General features: G+C 42.4%; 6 protein-coding genes across 6 annotated transcripts; all 6 read left to right on the top strand.

Annotated features, from left to right (window-relative positions):
- Positions 1 to 242: 242 nt before the first annotated feature.
- Positions 243 to 1,652, top strand: LOC145696069 (ADP-ribosylation factor 6-like). Its single transcript, XM_081773056.1, has 3 exons — positions 243 to 487; positions 562 to 860; positions 913 to 1,652. Exons 1-3 carry the CDS (start codon positions 251 to 253, stop codon positions 914 to 916), a joined length of 540 nt encoding a protein of 179 aa, XP_081629182.1. The 5' UTR covers positions 243 to 250; the 3' UTR covers positions 917 to 1,652.
- A 320-nt stretch (positions 1,653 to 1,972) lies between these two features.
- LOC145696057 (dynein regulatory complex subunit 11-like) lies at positions 1,973 to 5,154 on the top strand. Its single transcript, XM_081773043.1, is given in 10 exon segments — positions 1,973 to 2,438; positions 2,562 to 2,787; positions 2,839 to 3,437; positions 3,501 to 3,518; positions 3,683 to 4,152; positions 4,197 to 4,297; positions 4,299 to 4,497; positions 4,557 to 4,626; positions 4,801 to 4,949; positions 5,030 to 5,154. Coding segments are annotated over 10 exon segments (2,370 nt in total). The 5' UTR covers positions 1,973 to 1,993; the 3' UTR covers positions 5,123 to 5,154.
- A 381-nt stretch (positions 5,155 to 5,535) lies between these two features.
- On the top strand, positions 5,536 to 7,290 carry LOC145696060 (flotillin-2a-like). Its single transcript, XM_081773046.1, has 3 exons — positions 5,536 to 5,872; positions 5,917 to 6,809; positions 6,908 to 7,290. Exons 1-3 carry the CDS (start codon positions 5,551 to 5,553, stop codon positions 7,007 to 7,009), a joined length of 1,317 nt encoding a protein of 438 aa, XP_081629172.1. The 5' UTR covers positions 5,536 to 5,550; the 3' UTR covers positions 7,010 to 7,290.
- Positions 7,291 to 7,318: 28 nt separating this feature from the next.
- Positions 7,319 to 9,490, top strand: LOC145696749 (flotillin-2a-like). The gene is made up of 4 exons (XM_081773833.1): positions 7,319 to 7,403; positions 7,456 to 7,698; positions 7,745 to 8,637; positions 8,682 to 9,490. The coding sequence occupies exons 1-4, from the start codon at positions 7,319 to 7,321 to the stop codon at positions 8,760 to 8,762; spliced, it is 1,302 nt and encodes a 433-aa protein (XP_081629959.1). The 3' UTR covers positions 8,763 to 9,490.
- Positions 9,491 to 9,697: 207 nt separating this feature from the next.
- On the top strand, positions 9,698 to 12,134 carry LOC145696750 (uncharacterized). The gene is given in 9 exon segments (XM_081773834.1): positions 9,698 to 9,813; positions 9,863 to 10,179; positions 10,226 to 10,296; positions 10,345 to 10,715; positions 10,718 to 10,787; positions 10,829 to 11,142; positions 11,186 to 11,357; positions 11,401 to 11,711; positions 11,754 to 12,134. Coding segments are annotated over 6 exon segments (1,116 nt in total). The 5' UTR covers positions 9,698 to 9,813; positions 9,863 to 10,179; positions 10,226 to 10,296; positions 10,345 to 10,552; the 3' UTR covers positions 11,840 to 12,134.
- Positions 12,135 to 12,140: 6 nt separating this feature from the next.
- Positions 12,141 to 13,919, top strand: LOC145696748 (26S proteasome non-ATPase regulatory subunit 12-like). Its single transcript, XM_081773832.1, is given in 7 exon segments — positions 12,141 to 12,283; positions 12,333 to 12,494; positions 12,539 to 13,075; positions 13,118 to 13,148; positions 13,151 to 13,347; positions 13,393 to 13,582; positions 13,626 to 13,919. Coding segments are annotated over 7 exon segments (1,359 nt in total). The 5' UTR covers positions 12,141 to 12,196; the 3' UTR covers positions 13,781 to 13,919.
- The last annotated feature ends 1 nt before the right edge of the window (position 13,920 follows it).

Here is a 13,920-nt window from a genome sequence, read left to right as displayed (position 1 = left end):
GCGGAGAGAAATTCAGATTATGGTCCTGCTTTCTGCAAATATTTGAACCAGCAATGAATAATTTTTATTTCGCTAAATTGAGAAGACTGAATTTAATTATTGGAAGAAATCAATAAATTGACCAAAAGAACAACCTTTTCGCAACAAATACAGCTCATAGACTGACTGTATGATTTATTTTAATTCGATAAAGGAAAAAAGAAGAGGGAGATAGAAAGGCGCGAAAATAAAGAGATTTTTGAATTTCAGAATGGGAATTAGCAGCTCGAAAAAGAAGGAACTGCGAATTTTGATGCTGGGACTCGACTCGGCCGGAAAAACTACGATTCTTTACAAACTAAAAAGCCTGAACGAGCTTCAAACACTCCCCACAGTTGGATTCAATGTCGAAAGCGTCAAGTACAAAGGAGTCATGCTGAACATTTGGGACGTGGGAGGACAGGACAAAATCAGAGCTCTTTGGAGGCATTATTATACAGGCACACAGGTAACCAGAATACTAACAAAATAAGCCACAGGCGGCTGTTTCACTGCTAGAACGCATTGATTTATCCTTTTTAGGGTTTGATTTTCGTTTTGGATTGTGCAGACGAAGATCGTTTCCAAGAAGCGCGCAAAGAATTCCTCAAAATCGTCAACAACACTGACATGAAGGGTTCCCCAGTGCTGGTTTTCGCGAATAAGCAGGATCAGAAACATGCGATCAAAGCTACCCATGTACCGAATATTCTTGGACTCGATAAGTTGACAAATCATGCCTGGTTCGTCCAGCCCAGTTGTGCGCACAAGGGAGTGGGGCTCGATACTGGACTCAATTGGCTCATTGAACAGGCGCACAAAAATATGAAGAAACGCAAAAGGTAATGTACCAGTAGCTAGAAAAAAACGACAATTCTAACGACAAATTTGAAGGTGATCGACTCTCAAAAAGAAACAAACAGAAACATAGCCAGTTCAGCTTCGTCCAGCATTCCTCTAGAATTGTGACTTTTACAATTATAAAATCTACTAAACAGCAAAAAACGTGTGATATAACCAGTGTATGTATATATCAATTTTATAACATCGGGCATTTTAATATCCCCTGTTTTTTCAAAACAGGAAAACTCACATTTTTTCAACAATTATTTTTCACTAGACTCAATTTTCTTGCCGACTTTAAGAGGTTTTAATAAAACTCTGTCTGAGACTCACTATAATCTTCAGAGCTCGAAAAGACCTACTGTATGTTAGACTATGTCCAAGAGCTACTGTAACAACTGTAAATTCGTTTCATTCTTCCACGTACAAACTATTCAAGGAAAGATCTTCTTTTGACAAATTTTGCTGTAACAAACTAGATTTTACTTACTGACTAGTTCAACTGCTTTTCACGCTCCACTTTCTTCCCTTTCTCTTCATCAAAAAACTCAATAAAAAAGCACCACAAAACCATGAAACATGCCCGAATCTACCCTTCATTTATCAACACTATCGTTTTTTAACCTGCCGGGACGGGTTAAATTTTATAAAACGGTATACCATTTGCAGCATTTTTCTCTAGAACATCTGAAATCTCTGTCTGTTTTCCCTGTAAATTGATTAATTGTAATTTCTCATTTAACCAAATTCATACTTTTTTCCAAAAACTGGTACCCAGAAATCCGCAAGAATCTTCTAAGAACACACCGTTTTAGACGAGCAGTCGAAACAAGTCGGTTGACAAAAAGAGAGGATGTCCAGCATCGCTTACAATAAGGAATGGGACAAACTTGTCGGTCAGCTGCATCAAGTCAAGCTGAATTATGAGCCGTCGCCGGATGCAGCGCCGGTGACTGATTCAAGAGAAGCGATTGATACTCTCTCGTCCTTGTTCATCAGATATTTACAGGTAACCAACGTAACTGATTATCCATGTGACCTAATCGAGAACTCCTCGACGAGAAGCCGCGTGCGGCTTCCAGAAACAAATAGAGAGTCCTGTAACCTTGAATTTCCACTATAAATCTTTTTGATGTACAAAAAACTGGACACCTGTTATGACCAAATCGTGCACCCCCAGAAGTCCCGTTCTCTTCGAGTCCTGCTAGACTCGATCATGGGTCGTATTGTCGAACTCAAGCACGAAATGTCCGATCTGGAAAAGACCGAATTCCAGCCTTTCGACGACATCATTCAAGATCTGAAAATCACGCCCGACGATGTCTCTCTTTCCGTCCCACGATACTACATTCACGGTCGATCGGAGAGCTATACTGTCCGCCAGAAGGTCCTTCATCAAATGATCGAGCAAATGGACGCAGAGAGCAAGACGAAGGATGGGGAAAAACCATCGATGAATCTTGACGAAGCTATAAAAGTGCTCCAGATGCACGAGCGAGCTCGACAGGGACGACTGCGAGCCAAGTTCATGTGGGAATTGAGCATGGAAGAGGAGAGAAAGAGAAAAATCAGCAAAGGTGAGGTCGTAAATCTTTTTTAGGAGCCTCTTCATCACAGTATTTTATACTAAAAAGAGCCTGCTCCCAATTCTTTTCTCTTCCTTGATTTCGAATTGAAATTTTAAATCATCAATCTTTCAGGCCTGAAAGTCCTGTCCGAAGCAGATGCCGCCACAATGGTCCAAAAGAAGTGGCGAGGGTACATCGCCAGGCAAAAGACGAAAAAAGCCAGGTCTGAGGAGCTAACTTTCATTGGAATGCGCCCTGGCGAGGCGAGGCCAGTGGAGACTGATGAGCTCAAAAAGGCCAAGGACACGGAGGACATTCGAAGAGAGCGGCTCAAAAAGCATGAGATTGATTATCAAAGGTAATTTGGTTTTTTAATTTATTGTGAGCTGGGGATAAATGATTCGATAAGAGCGCTGGTGGACATAAAACAAAACCTTTACGTTTCAAAGGGACCCGCGATAAAAGAAGAGCTCCAGGACCAAATTCGCCAGTGGTTCATTGAGTGTCGCGACAACTCCGGCAAGTTTCCAGATTATCCCGACGAAGAGGAGGGCGGCAGTGCGAAATTGTTTGTGAACAAAACGCCCGAAGAGATTGAAGCGGAAATTAAAGCCAAAGAAGAAGCCAAAGAGGCGAAGGGCAAAAAAGGAAAGAAGGGCGGAAAAGACAAGAAAGAGAAAAAGGAGAAGAAAGGCAAAGGAAAGAAGGGAAAAGACAAGGGCGCCGCGGAAGAAGATCCGGGATGGAAAATGAAGCCGTCGAAATTTAACGAAGACGTGGACGGACGATTGACAGACTATGACACGAGATGGAAATTCCGCGACGAGAGCCACAACGTCAGCCAGCGCCACGACGAAGAAATCATCAAGGAAGAAAAAATCCTCGAAGTCGAAGAAGAGCTCAGAAAAGAAGTCGACGTCATCATGCGCGAAGAGCTGGAAAATCTAAAAGCGGCGCTGGATAAAGACAAGGGCAAGAAGGGCAAAAAAGGAAAGAAAGGCAAAAAAGGTAAAAAGTTTGATCTTGAAAAAGGCTAACAACTGTGCTAAATATTAAAATATTTATGCCTAGGAAAGAAGGGTAAAAAAGGTAATCAGAGCACAAAATCAGTATTTCAGTAAATTTTATTGATAAAATTTGCACCATGCACGAATGAAGAATTTTTCTCTAGAACGTTCTGTAGCACCTGTTTTTTACGTACTGAGCACAATCAGTTTTACTTTTTTCTTCTTCTCCTCATGCGCTTTTTCAAGGTAAAAAAGGGAAGAAGGGCAAGAAAGGAAAGAAGAAGGGGAAGGACCTAACAGCTGATCGAACTCCGGAAAGTCTTTACCAGGAGCTTATCAAACAAGGAATCATCAAGCGACCAGAAAGGGTGATGCTGGAAGATTATCTCGGCGAATTCAGCTATTTGGGCACTACCCTCCGTTCTATGCAAAAAGAAGGCCAGCCCTCGACCTGGGACATCAAGCAAATGCTCACGTTATATGGAATTCTACCGCTTGGCTCGGAAACAGTCCACGAAAACGCGCCCCTGGTCAAGTCGATGCTTCTGGCTGGTCCGCCAGGCTGCGGCAAAAAGCTGCTAGTTCAAGCGATGGCAAATGAAGTCGGCGCCAACTTGTTCGATTTAACGCCAGAGAACTTAGTCGGAAAGTATCCGGGAAAAAGCGGACTCAAAATGCTCATTCATATGGTCTGGAAAGTCGCCGAAATATTTCAGGTAAGTACTATTTATTCCTCAAACGTACAAACAAACTTTTGTAGCCTTCAATAATACATATTGGCAACGCGGAAAAGACATTTTACAAAAAGGTTCCAAAAGCAGAAAAGCCACTCGATCCGAAACGAATTAAAAAAAGACCTGCCAAAGCAGATGAAAGAAGTAAAAGCTGGCAAACGCATCCTACTCGTGGGAACGAGCAGCGCCCCGTTCGAGGCAGATCTCAAGTCATTCTGCAAGGTCTACGATAAAATCGTCATGGTTCCACGGCCCTGCTACGGCGATCGAAAAATTATCATTGAAAAGCGCATTTATGACAAGTTAGAAGAGATCCAGACAGCTTTTGTAAGTTAGCTTCAATAAAACGCGGCTTTGACAAGCAACTTTTTCAACCCAACTTTTAGATCGATTTTTCGAGCTTGGCAAAGATGACTGATGGATACGCCACTTCACAGATTATTCAAGTTATTAACGGTAGGTCAAAAAAGATCTCAGAGAAACTCCTTGATTTCGGTTATTATACGGATATCTTCCTTGATGGCAGTCCTCAAATTTCTTAATCATTTTCGAGACTGACGCTCTTAACGCTTGATCGATAATATTAAAATGTCGGAGCTCTGGTACTTGATTCATCATTGTTTCATTCAGATACGATAAACGAGAGGCGTTTGAATCAAGTGGGCCGTAAACCGATAAAAACAGAAGAATTCATCGTTGAGCTGGCGGGGCACCAGCCAATCTTTGCCGAACAAGAGGACGCTTTCACCCAATGGTTCGAGAAAACACCCATAGGAATAGTGGCTAAAGATAATAGTAGTCAAAGTATTAAAAAGAATTATGTTTAACGAGCAAATGAATTAGCCGCAAACAAGGAAAGAAAAGAAAGAAAATCCTCTCGCCCGACGAAGGCGGCGATGTCGGCAAAGGAGCCAAAAAGGGCAAGGGTGGCGGAAAAAAGAAAAAGAAATAAAAACACAAATTTTTTTGCCGTTGAGAAAATTTCATCTTCTGTACATCGCATATTGCCATTTATCGATCACCGCACTATCAATTATTTATATTTTTCAATTTTTCATATTGTCATATATCTATTTTTATACAATTAAACATCGCTCTATTTTTCTAACCGCCCTTTCTGTTTGTTCAAAGAAAGAAAGATCGGCTGGTATTAGTGGAAATCGACTCTAATCGAGTTCAACTCGCGAACTTACTTTAATACTCAATCCCCTGAAGAGACCAAATAGCATTAAATATGCGCCCTTTGTACTCATAAAAGCACAAAACTGAGTTTCCTAAAGATCGATTTTCAATAATTCAGCTGCTCTTTCCTTTCCTCGGCGAGCTATCCGCTCTCTTTTATCGTTTCAAAGAGAAATGACTGACTTATTTCTTTTAAGAATGGGAAATATCGTTGTCGCTGGTCCGAATGAAGTCTGCGTCGTTTCAGGTGGCTGCGTTGGAAACAAATCAAAGTACATCGTCGGCGGCTCGGGATGGAAATGGTGGGTGGTCTCCGAATCGCAACGAATGTCGTTGGAAGTGATGACTCTTAACCCCAGAGTGTGCAACTGCGAGACCGCTAAGGGTGTTCCCATGAACGTAGGCGCCGTCGCCCAGGTTCGCATTATGAACGATGAGATAAGCTTGAAGAAGGCCTGTGAACAGTTTCTTGGAAAGAACCCCCGTGAAATTGAAGAAGTCATCCTCAACACTTTCTCAGGTATAAATCAATGGCAAATCCCCTCTAAGCGAATCATTGTTTAGGTCATCTTCGAGGTATTTGTGGAAGCATGGAGGTCGAGGGTCTATTCCAGAACCGAAAGGAATTTGCTGCCAATGTCACGAATCAAGCTTCGACTGATGTCAACAAGATGGGTATTGAAATTCTCAGCTTCACCATCAAGGAGCTTAGCGACAACAACGGCTACCTAGAAGCTATTGGAGTTGAACAAACGGCCAGGCAAAAGGCTGATGCAGATATTGCCCAAGCTGAAGCAGACCGAGATGCCTTGATCAATGAAGAATTATCGAAAAAAGAAGCCACCGACATCAAATTCAAGAACGAAACACAAATCGACAACTTCAGGAAAGAATTTGAGACTAGTTTTGCTGCTTTCCAGACCGAGGTCAACACTGCACAGACTGAAGCCAAGATGGCGTACGAGCTCCAAGCGATGAAGCAGCAGCAAGAAATCATCAAGGAAGAAATGGGTGTCGAACTCGTCGAGCGACAACGGGAAATCGAAGTTGAAGAACTTGAGATCGTGCGACAGGAGAAGACCCTCACTCATACTACTCGACTTCCTGCTGATGCAGAAGCCTTCCGCGTGCGATGCCAAGCCGATGCTAAGAAATCTGTCATTGTCAAAGAGGCTGCCGGTAACGCCGAAAAGCTCCGACTCGTTGGAAAAGGCGAGGCTGCTGTCATCGAAGCTATTGGTAACGCTGAAGCTAACCAGATGCTCATGAAGGCCAGTGCTTACCGAGAGTACGGACAGGCCGCTACTACCAGGCTCGTGCTTGATGCTTTGCCCAAGATTGCCAAGGCCATCGCCATGCCACTCGAAAAGATTGAAGATGTCACCATTGTTGGCTCTGGCGATAGTCGAGGATCCGCCCTCACTTCTGAAGCGACCAAGATGCTCGCTGAACTTCCGGTAAAGAAATAAATCATCCCAATTCATTTCATCGTGAAATTGTTTAATTAGTTGTAAGCATTTTCACGAGTCTGATAATTTCTAATCACGATTATTAGGAAACCGTCAAGACTGTGACCGGCTACGATATTTCTGGAATCATGGGACAAATTCCTGGAGCTGTTCTCGCCAACAAACTAGTCAACAAGACCTCCAAGTAAAGAAAGAGAACAAGTAATGAAGGTGCCTTCCACGAGATTTTGTTCCTAATGAATCCTGTTCTGTACGTAGCATTGTTTATTTATTTATATCTACCTCAAGAAGATAGTGCCTGTTCTACCGTTTTTGCTCACGATGAAATCGAGGGATGAGTTCATCGCCTTCATTTACCTATCTATTTATCTTTTTACCTATAAATCTATTTTTATACAAAAAAAGCTTCCAATCTGTGTTTCTTTTCTTTTTGAAGTTCAATTCAAAAAATGATTTGCGCAAGATTTAACGACGAAAAATGATGTATTCCGTTTAGGATGGGCAATGTACACGTAGCGGGCCCAAACGAAGCCATCGTTATTTCCGGTGGCTGCGGCGGCAGTGGGAATAAGCGGTACATTAGTAAGTTATTTTTCTTTGCGTTCGTTCGTTTGCTAAATGTCTATTTGAACAGAAGGTGGATGGGGATGGGCCTGGATGCTGGTATCGGAAGCGCAGAAAATTTCTCTGGAAGTAATGACCCTCCTCCCGAAAGTCACCAACTGTGAGACAAAGAGAGGCGTACCGATTACGGTAACTGGAGTCGCCCAAGTGAAAGTCATGACTGACGATGATGTCTATCTGCAGATCGCTTGTGAACAGTTCCTTGGGAAGGCTGACTACGAAATTCAAGAACAACTGCTTGAAACATTCGAAGGTAAAATTAAAACCCATCATATATTCCCTCGATATTCGGTCTTTAGGTCATCTTCGAGCGATTTGCGGTACGATGGATGTGGAAGAGCTTTACCAAGATCGAGAATCTTTCGCGGCCAATGTCCGCGCTGTAGCGGCCACAGATGTCTCCAAAATGGGAATAAAAATTCTCAGCTTCACGATCAAAGACCTCATGGACAACCAAGGCTATCTCGATGCCATTGGCATGGAGCAAACCGCGAAGGTCAAGGCTGCAGCAGACATTGCCATGGCCAATGCAAATCGTGACGCTTGCATCAAGGAGCAAGAGGCAGCGAAGACATCGGCTGATGTATGCCTCAAGAATGATACTGAAGTTGACGGTTATCGCCGAAATTATGAAACACAATTGGCCGATTTCGCATGCGAAGTGAACAAGGCGCAGACCGAATCAAATCTGGCCTACAGTCTCCAAGCGATGAAGGAGAAGCAGCGAATTATCCAGGAAGACATGGGTGTTGATCTTATCGAGCGACAAAGAGAAATCGAAGTCGAAGAACTTGAAATCGAGCGTCAAGAAAAAGAGCTCATTCATAAGACTCGACTTCCTGCCGACGCTCAAGCCTTCAAAGTCCAAACTCTTGCAGAAGCGGCGAAAAGCCAGAAAGTCAAGAAAGCAGAAGGCCAGGCCGAAAAGCTCAGAAGAATCGGTAAAGCTGAAGCGCAAGTTATCGAAGCGATCGGTACTGCTGAAGCTAGTAAAATGTCAATGAAAGCTGTTGCTTACGAAGAATACGGCCATGCTGCGACCACGAAGCTTGTTCTCGATGCCTTGCCAAAGATTGCCAAGTCGATTTCGATGCCGTTGGAAAAGGTTGACGATTTGACAATTATTGGAAGCAGCAACACAACTGGATCAATGATGACTGCGGAAACAACGAAACTCCTTGCTGAACTACCGGTATGATCAATTTAACCATCATTTTTTGACAAATAATCCTTTAGAAAACAGTCCAATCTGTGACTGGATATGACATTACTGGACTCATTGGAAAAATCCCCGGCGCAGTACCCGTCGGAAAGTAAACAACTCGTTTCAGAATTTGAAATTTGAAATTGTTGCTTATTTTATCTTTCAATTTGTAAATTCTGCTTCGTAACAAATTCCTCTTGCGCTCGTTTGTTTTATCGACAAAAGAAAAGAACTCAAACTTCTTCTGTAGATAAAAATTCTGTGATACGAGCTTGAAATATGTTACCGTCAAGCTAGAATTTACTATGATTGATAGATAGGAAAAAACTAATAATGATGCCTAGAAAATATGTTCCGAGCTAATTATCTTTCCATTTATCTGTAAATTTCGCGTCCATTTATGCTTATACAGTCATTTAAATTCATTTAACTCACTGGGATGAAAATTAAAATGCTGGTGACTTCCGAGTAATCTAATCATCATGTCCATTTTGTAACTTGATGTACTACTAATTGATAAACGCCTTATCATTCTTTGCTTCTTACATTTTTCTTACTTATATTGTTTCAAAAAGCCTACAAAAGAATATATTTATTGACATGTGCAGATACCTCATCGAATCCCCCCAAAAAAACGAACCCCATACTTCATCTTCTCTTATCTGAGTGTTCTAACTTATTGTACATTTTTACTCATGCTACTTACTCGTCGCTGTTGACCTCTAATTTCCCTGCTTTTTTCAAACAAATCAAACTCGTAATTCCTTATTGCCGTAGTCCAAAGAACAAATTCGTTTACTAACAAACACAAAACTGCTTTAATAAAATTTCTTCCGAAGAACCCAATTTTTCATCGCAGACCCATTTACATTCATTGAGCAGAAATAAAAAATATCGCAGGCTGAAAAAAGTATTTCATGAATTTATGCAGGAAAAAGCAAAAAGAAGACTTGGCACTTTGTTTTGTGGCCTTACGCATTTGTAGGACATTGTTGATGAGTTTTCAGTCAGCTGGTTTTTTTTCCTGCAAAATAAGATCGATCGAAGACCCAGTGTGCGTATTATTTAGATTCTACTGAAGCGAAATGGGGAGGAATAATCGAACTCGTAAATTTGCAGAAATGAAAAGAATGATAAAGGCTCGTGATGGCCGACTAAACCCAGGTAAAATTCGAAAATTCTACTCCTTGGGTTTTAAAATCGTATTTGTCAGACAATAAGCGGCGGAAAAAAAAAAGCAAGAAGTGTCGAAGCGAAGCTTGAAGGACGGAAAAATCATCGAACGGCAGTTACCGAAAGCCAGTTCGGCCCTGTTCTTTCAGTACAATGAGCAGCTCGGCCCTCCGTATCACGTCCTCGTCGATACTAACTTCATCAACTTTACGCTGAAGAACAGACTGGACATCAAAGAAGGAATGAAGGACTGTCTGATGGCGAAGGTAACGCCCTACGTAACAGACTGCGTCGTGGCGGAATTGGAGAAGCTCGGGCCAAAGTATAGAATTGCCCTCAGAATCGCCCAACAGTTGGGTAAGATACATTATTAAGACTTTCAATGATTCACGGTTTATTCAAGAGCGATTGCCTTGTCAACATAAAGGGACTTACGCCGATGACTGCCTAGTTAATCGCGTCACTGCGCACAAGGTCAGTAACGAAAAAAAATAATCGACTTTTTCGAAGCTTGAATTTTAGTGTTATATCGCGGCCACGTGTGATCGAGATCTGAAACGAAGAATAAGAAAGATTCCAGGCGTCCCAATCATGTACATTGCCGATCATAAATTTGCTGTCGAACGAATGCCCGACGTTTTTGGCAATCCAAAGCGCATGGGAAATATGTGAAAACACAACAGACTGTCTCGGATCTCTAGCAATAATCTTACAATCTACTCTCTTTAGAATGGGCTGCGATGGCCGCTACGCGCGGTCAAAGCAAGGCCTCTGCAAAATCGGCCAGATCATATTCGGATTCATCATTTGGTTAATCATCGCTTGCAGTCCATATTGGAAGCCGATCTTTCTCATCGAGGGTGTTACCTGGCCCTTTCATTTGGTCATGCTTTTGTTTTTTTGCCTTGGCTGGGTACCATCGTCATGTATTTTATATTCTTGTCTGGTTATCATTTCAACTTTGGGTATTAAAATCTTTCACTTTAATTTTTTATGACGCTTTTAGCCACATCAATTGGCCAAAAAGCGAGCTTATCTTTAACCTGCTCTGCCTTCTGTCTTATCTCGTCGCTGGAGTGCTAGAATCCGTCCATCTTTGGCGATGGGACTACACAAACGGCTCTCCCATCAACTACTCAGGCCCGATGCGCAATCAAAACCGCTACGGATCCGCCATGTTCGGCGGCTACAATGGCTACGGTGGCTATCAACGGGGGATGGGTCTCAACGCCCGTATGAACTTTCAGGCTTATTGTGGACGATACCCACGTGACTGTCAAAATTACATGGCCATGCTGGCAGGTTACAATGTATATTTTGGTAGGAGTGTTTGAGTGCCTTAATGATTTACGAGGTCTTTTAGGAAATCACATTTTTGCAGTCGTATTTCTCTGGGTCGTCTTTTGCCTCTATCTTGCCTCGACTCTTTTTGCATGGAAAATGTTTAAAGAGTTTCAGAAAAAGTACTGGAAGCCTGGCACTGCTGACGACCGGCCTAGCATGATTCCAGCTGATTCTTGGAGAAAACCAGATCCGTAAGCTCACTTTCTGTTGATATAAAAATGAATGGTTTTATAGTGGACCATCAATGTGGAAAGTAACAGCTGGAAAATTAAAATCTGGCTTCAACGGATTGGAACATAAAATGAAGTCGCTCGTCCGTCGAGATGACGTCACCGAACCATCAGATATCGGAGATTTTATCCCATCGAAAACACCGCTCTCTCGCAATGATCAAATCGTTTCCTTGCAACATAATGTCCGACCGCCAAGTCAAAATGTCGAGGGTTTCAGAGTCGTCGACGATGCTCCCAGAAGATCATCAAGGCCGACTCAAGATAGTTCTAAACGGCGCGAGTACCGCGAATCTCGAGAATATCGAGAGCCACGTAAGTCTCTACCTATAAATCAGGAATAAAGCGCATTTTCAGGCTCAATCCCCGATCACAATTCTGTCAACTCCTCAGTTCCACGCCCTGGGCTGGATGACCAGGCCCGCGTTTCCATGCTTGTATAATAAATTTTTCTCAACTGTGCCACTGTTTATGTTTCTGTATCTTTCTTTACTTCTACCCGAATCCGAATCAATCAACCCTGCTTTTGAAATTCATTCCCTCCGATTTCTAGACCGTTCTTTTTAACTTTACTTCTTGCCAGAAAAAACTAACCCGCGCAAACTATCCCCGATTCTTTCATTCTTTGAATTTTTACTGTACTTCTACTCTGCGTCTTTCTCATTTTCGTGCACTATTTCTTCGTATTGTTCAATGTCAGCAATTTTTTCCTATTTGCAGACCATTCCTAACTTTCGACTCTTTTCATTTCTAATTTCATTAAAAACTTATCTCAGAGGACTGTAAAAGAGCGTGTAAAGATGTCCCTCGAGGAGACGAAAATGATCGTCGATTACTCGGTCGAGGCCGCAGAGAAAATCGAGAAGGCATATGAAATCGCTAAAGGAGTAAGAGACAGCCACTAAAAGTTGACTGTTTTTGATTAAAATACTTTAGGATCATATGCAAGCTGTGGACAGTCTGATGACTTTGGAAAAGAATTGCCGGGTCAATCAAGATGCTAACTCTTTGTCAAAGATTTTGGTTTGCATTGTGAACATTTGCTACACTGCTAAAGCATGGAACGACCTTAATGATCAGATAATTGCCCTAACAAAGGTAAATTCAAGTTTATTCTTCACCATTCAAAAAGCTAATTACAGCGACGATCTTTGATAAAAATGGCCATCACAAAGATGGTGCAGCGATGTTGCGAATTCGTCACTGAAATGGACGCAGTTCCATCCCTCAACGAGCCAAAAATGTCACTCATTGACTGCCTCCGCAATCAGACTGACGGAAAAATCTACGTTGAAGTTGAGCGCGCTCGATTGACACTCAAGCTCGCAACTCTTCGCGAAGCAAAAGGACAGATCTCCGATGCGGCCAAGATTATCAACGAGCTCCAAGTTGAAACTTATGGCTCCATGGAGCGACAAGAGAAGGTCGCTTTCATTTTGGAGCAGATGCGAATGACAATCGCTGACAAGGACTTTGTCCGCTCGCAAATCATTTCCAAGAAGATCTCGACCCGCTATTTTGCCGGCAAAGAGGCCGAAAAGGAGGAAGTCCAGAAGCTGAAGATCAAATACTACAAGCTCATGATTGAGGTCTGCATGGGCGACAAGAAGTATCTCGATATTGCGCGACATTTCATCCATTTGACCGAAACCCAACTCATTAAAGACGAGAAGAATCATGTAAGACCAGAAACTCCCCATTGATTTTATCATGATTTTTAGTTCACAGAGGCCCTCGCTTCCGCTGCCGTTTTTCCATCCTCGCTGACATTGGACCCGAACAGCAGAGCTTGCTGAACACGATCAAACAAATGAAAGCAATGAACGACCTCCCTATTTACAAGACGCTTTTGGAAAACTTCCTCACGCCCGAAATCATGAAATGGTCCGTCTTGCGAAATGATTTTACAAAGGAGCTTCGAAACGGAATCGTTGGCTCTATCTTTGATCAGGTAACCAAACCCCATATCAAAAACTTCGCGTAACACTTGTTTTAGTCCGAAGCTGGCGAAAACCGATGGAAGGATTTGCACAACAGATGTATCGAGCACAACATCCGAGTCATTTCAAAAGCGTACACTAGAATCCGCACGCAGCGAATGGCAGAGCATCTTGATCTCTCACTTGATGATGCTGAACGACACTTGTCAGATATGGTCGTAAAAGGAGCTGTTTGGGCACGAATTGGTAAGACACACACGATTCCATGATTCCAATTGGATATTTTTAGATCGACTCTCTGGCATCACTAGCTTTGAAGCGAAGAAGCTCCCGTCTGAGCGGCTGAACGAGTGGTCGAACACGGTTGAAACTCTTATGGACCTCATCAACAAAGCCTGCCACTGCATTCAAAAAGAAGAAATGATCCACGCCCTCAAAGCATAAATACATGTTACTACTATTTTTTTTCTTTCTGCTGCGTTCAACATTACATGTCCACAATTCTAAACAATACCCACTTACTTCGTTGGTACTGGGCTCACTTACGGCTACGCATATGAATATATTGAATTATCAGTTTTAAT

The sequence above is a fragment of the Oikopleura dioica genome, chromosome 2 (genome assembly GCF_907165135.1).
Source record: "Oikopleura dioica chromosome 2, OKI2018_I68_1.0, whole genome shotgun sequence".
NCBI classification, from domain to species: domain Eukaryota; kingdom Metazoa; phylum Chordata; class Appendicularia; order Copelata; family Oikopleuridae; genus Oikopleura; species Oikopleura dioica.
Note: the sequence above shows the minus strand (reverse complement) of the source record. Positions and strands in the feature narration are given on the sequence as shown.

Coding starts and splice junctions, on each gene's coding strand:
- LOC145696069 (XM_081773056.1), top strand. CDS start 251: ATGGGAATTAGCAGCTCGAAAAAGAAGGAACTGCGAATTTTGATGCTG. Junction 488..561: donor ATTATTATACAGGCACACAG/GTAACCAGAATA, acceptor TATCCTTTTTAG/GGTTTGATTTTCGTTTTGGA.
- LOC145696060 (XM_081773046.1), top strand. CDS start 5,551: ATGGGAAATATCGTTGTCGCTGGTCCGAATGAAGTCTGCGTCGTTTCA. Junction 5,873..5,916: donor CATCCTCAACACTTTCTCAG/GTATAAATCAAT, acceptor ATCATTGTTTAG/GTCATCTTCGAGGTATTTGT. Junction 6,810..6,907: donor AGATGCTCGCTGAACTTCCG/GTAAAGAAATAA, acceptor CACGATTATTAG/GAAACCGTCAAGACTGTGAC.
- LOC145696749 (XM_081773833.1), top strand. CDS start 7,319: ATGGGCAATGTACACGTAGCGGGCCCAAACGAAGCCATCGTTATTTCC. Junction 7,404..7,455: donor TGGGAATAAGCGGTACATTA/GTAAGTTATTTT, acceptor CTATTTGAACAG/AAGGTGGATGGGGATGGGCC. Junction 8,638..8,681: donor AACTCCTTGCTGAACTACCG/GTATGATCAATT, acceptor ATAATCCTTTAG/AAAACAGTCCAATCTGTGAC.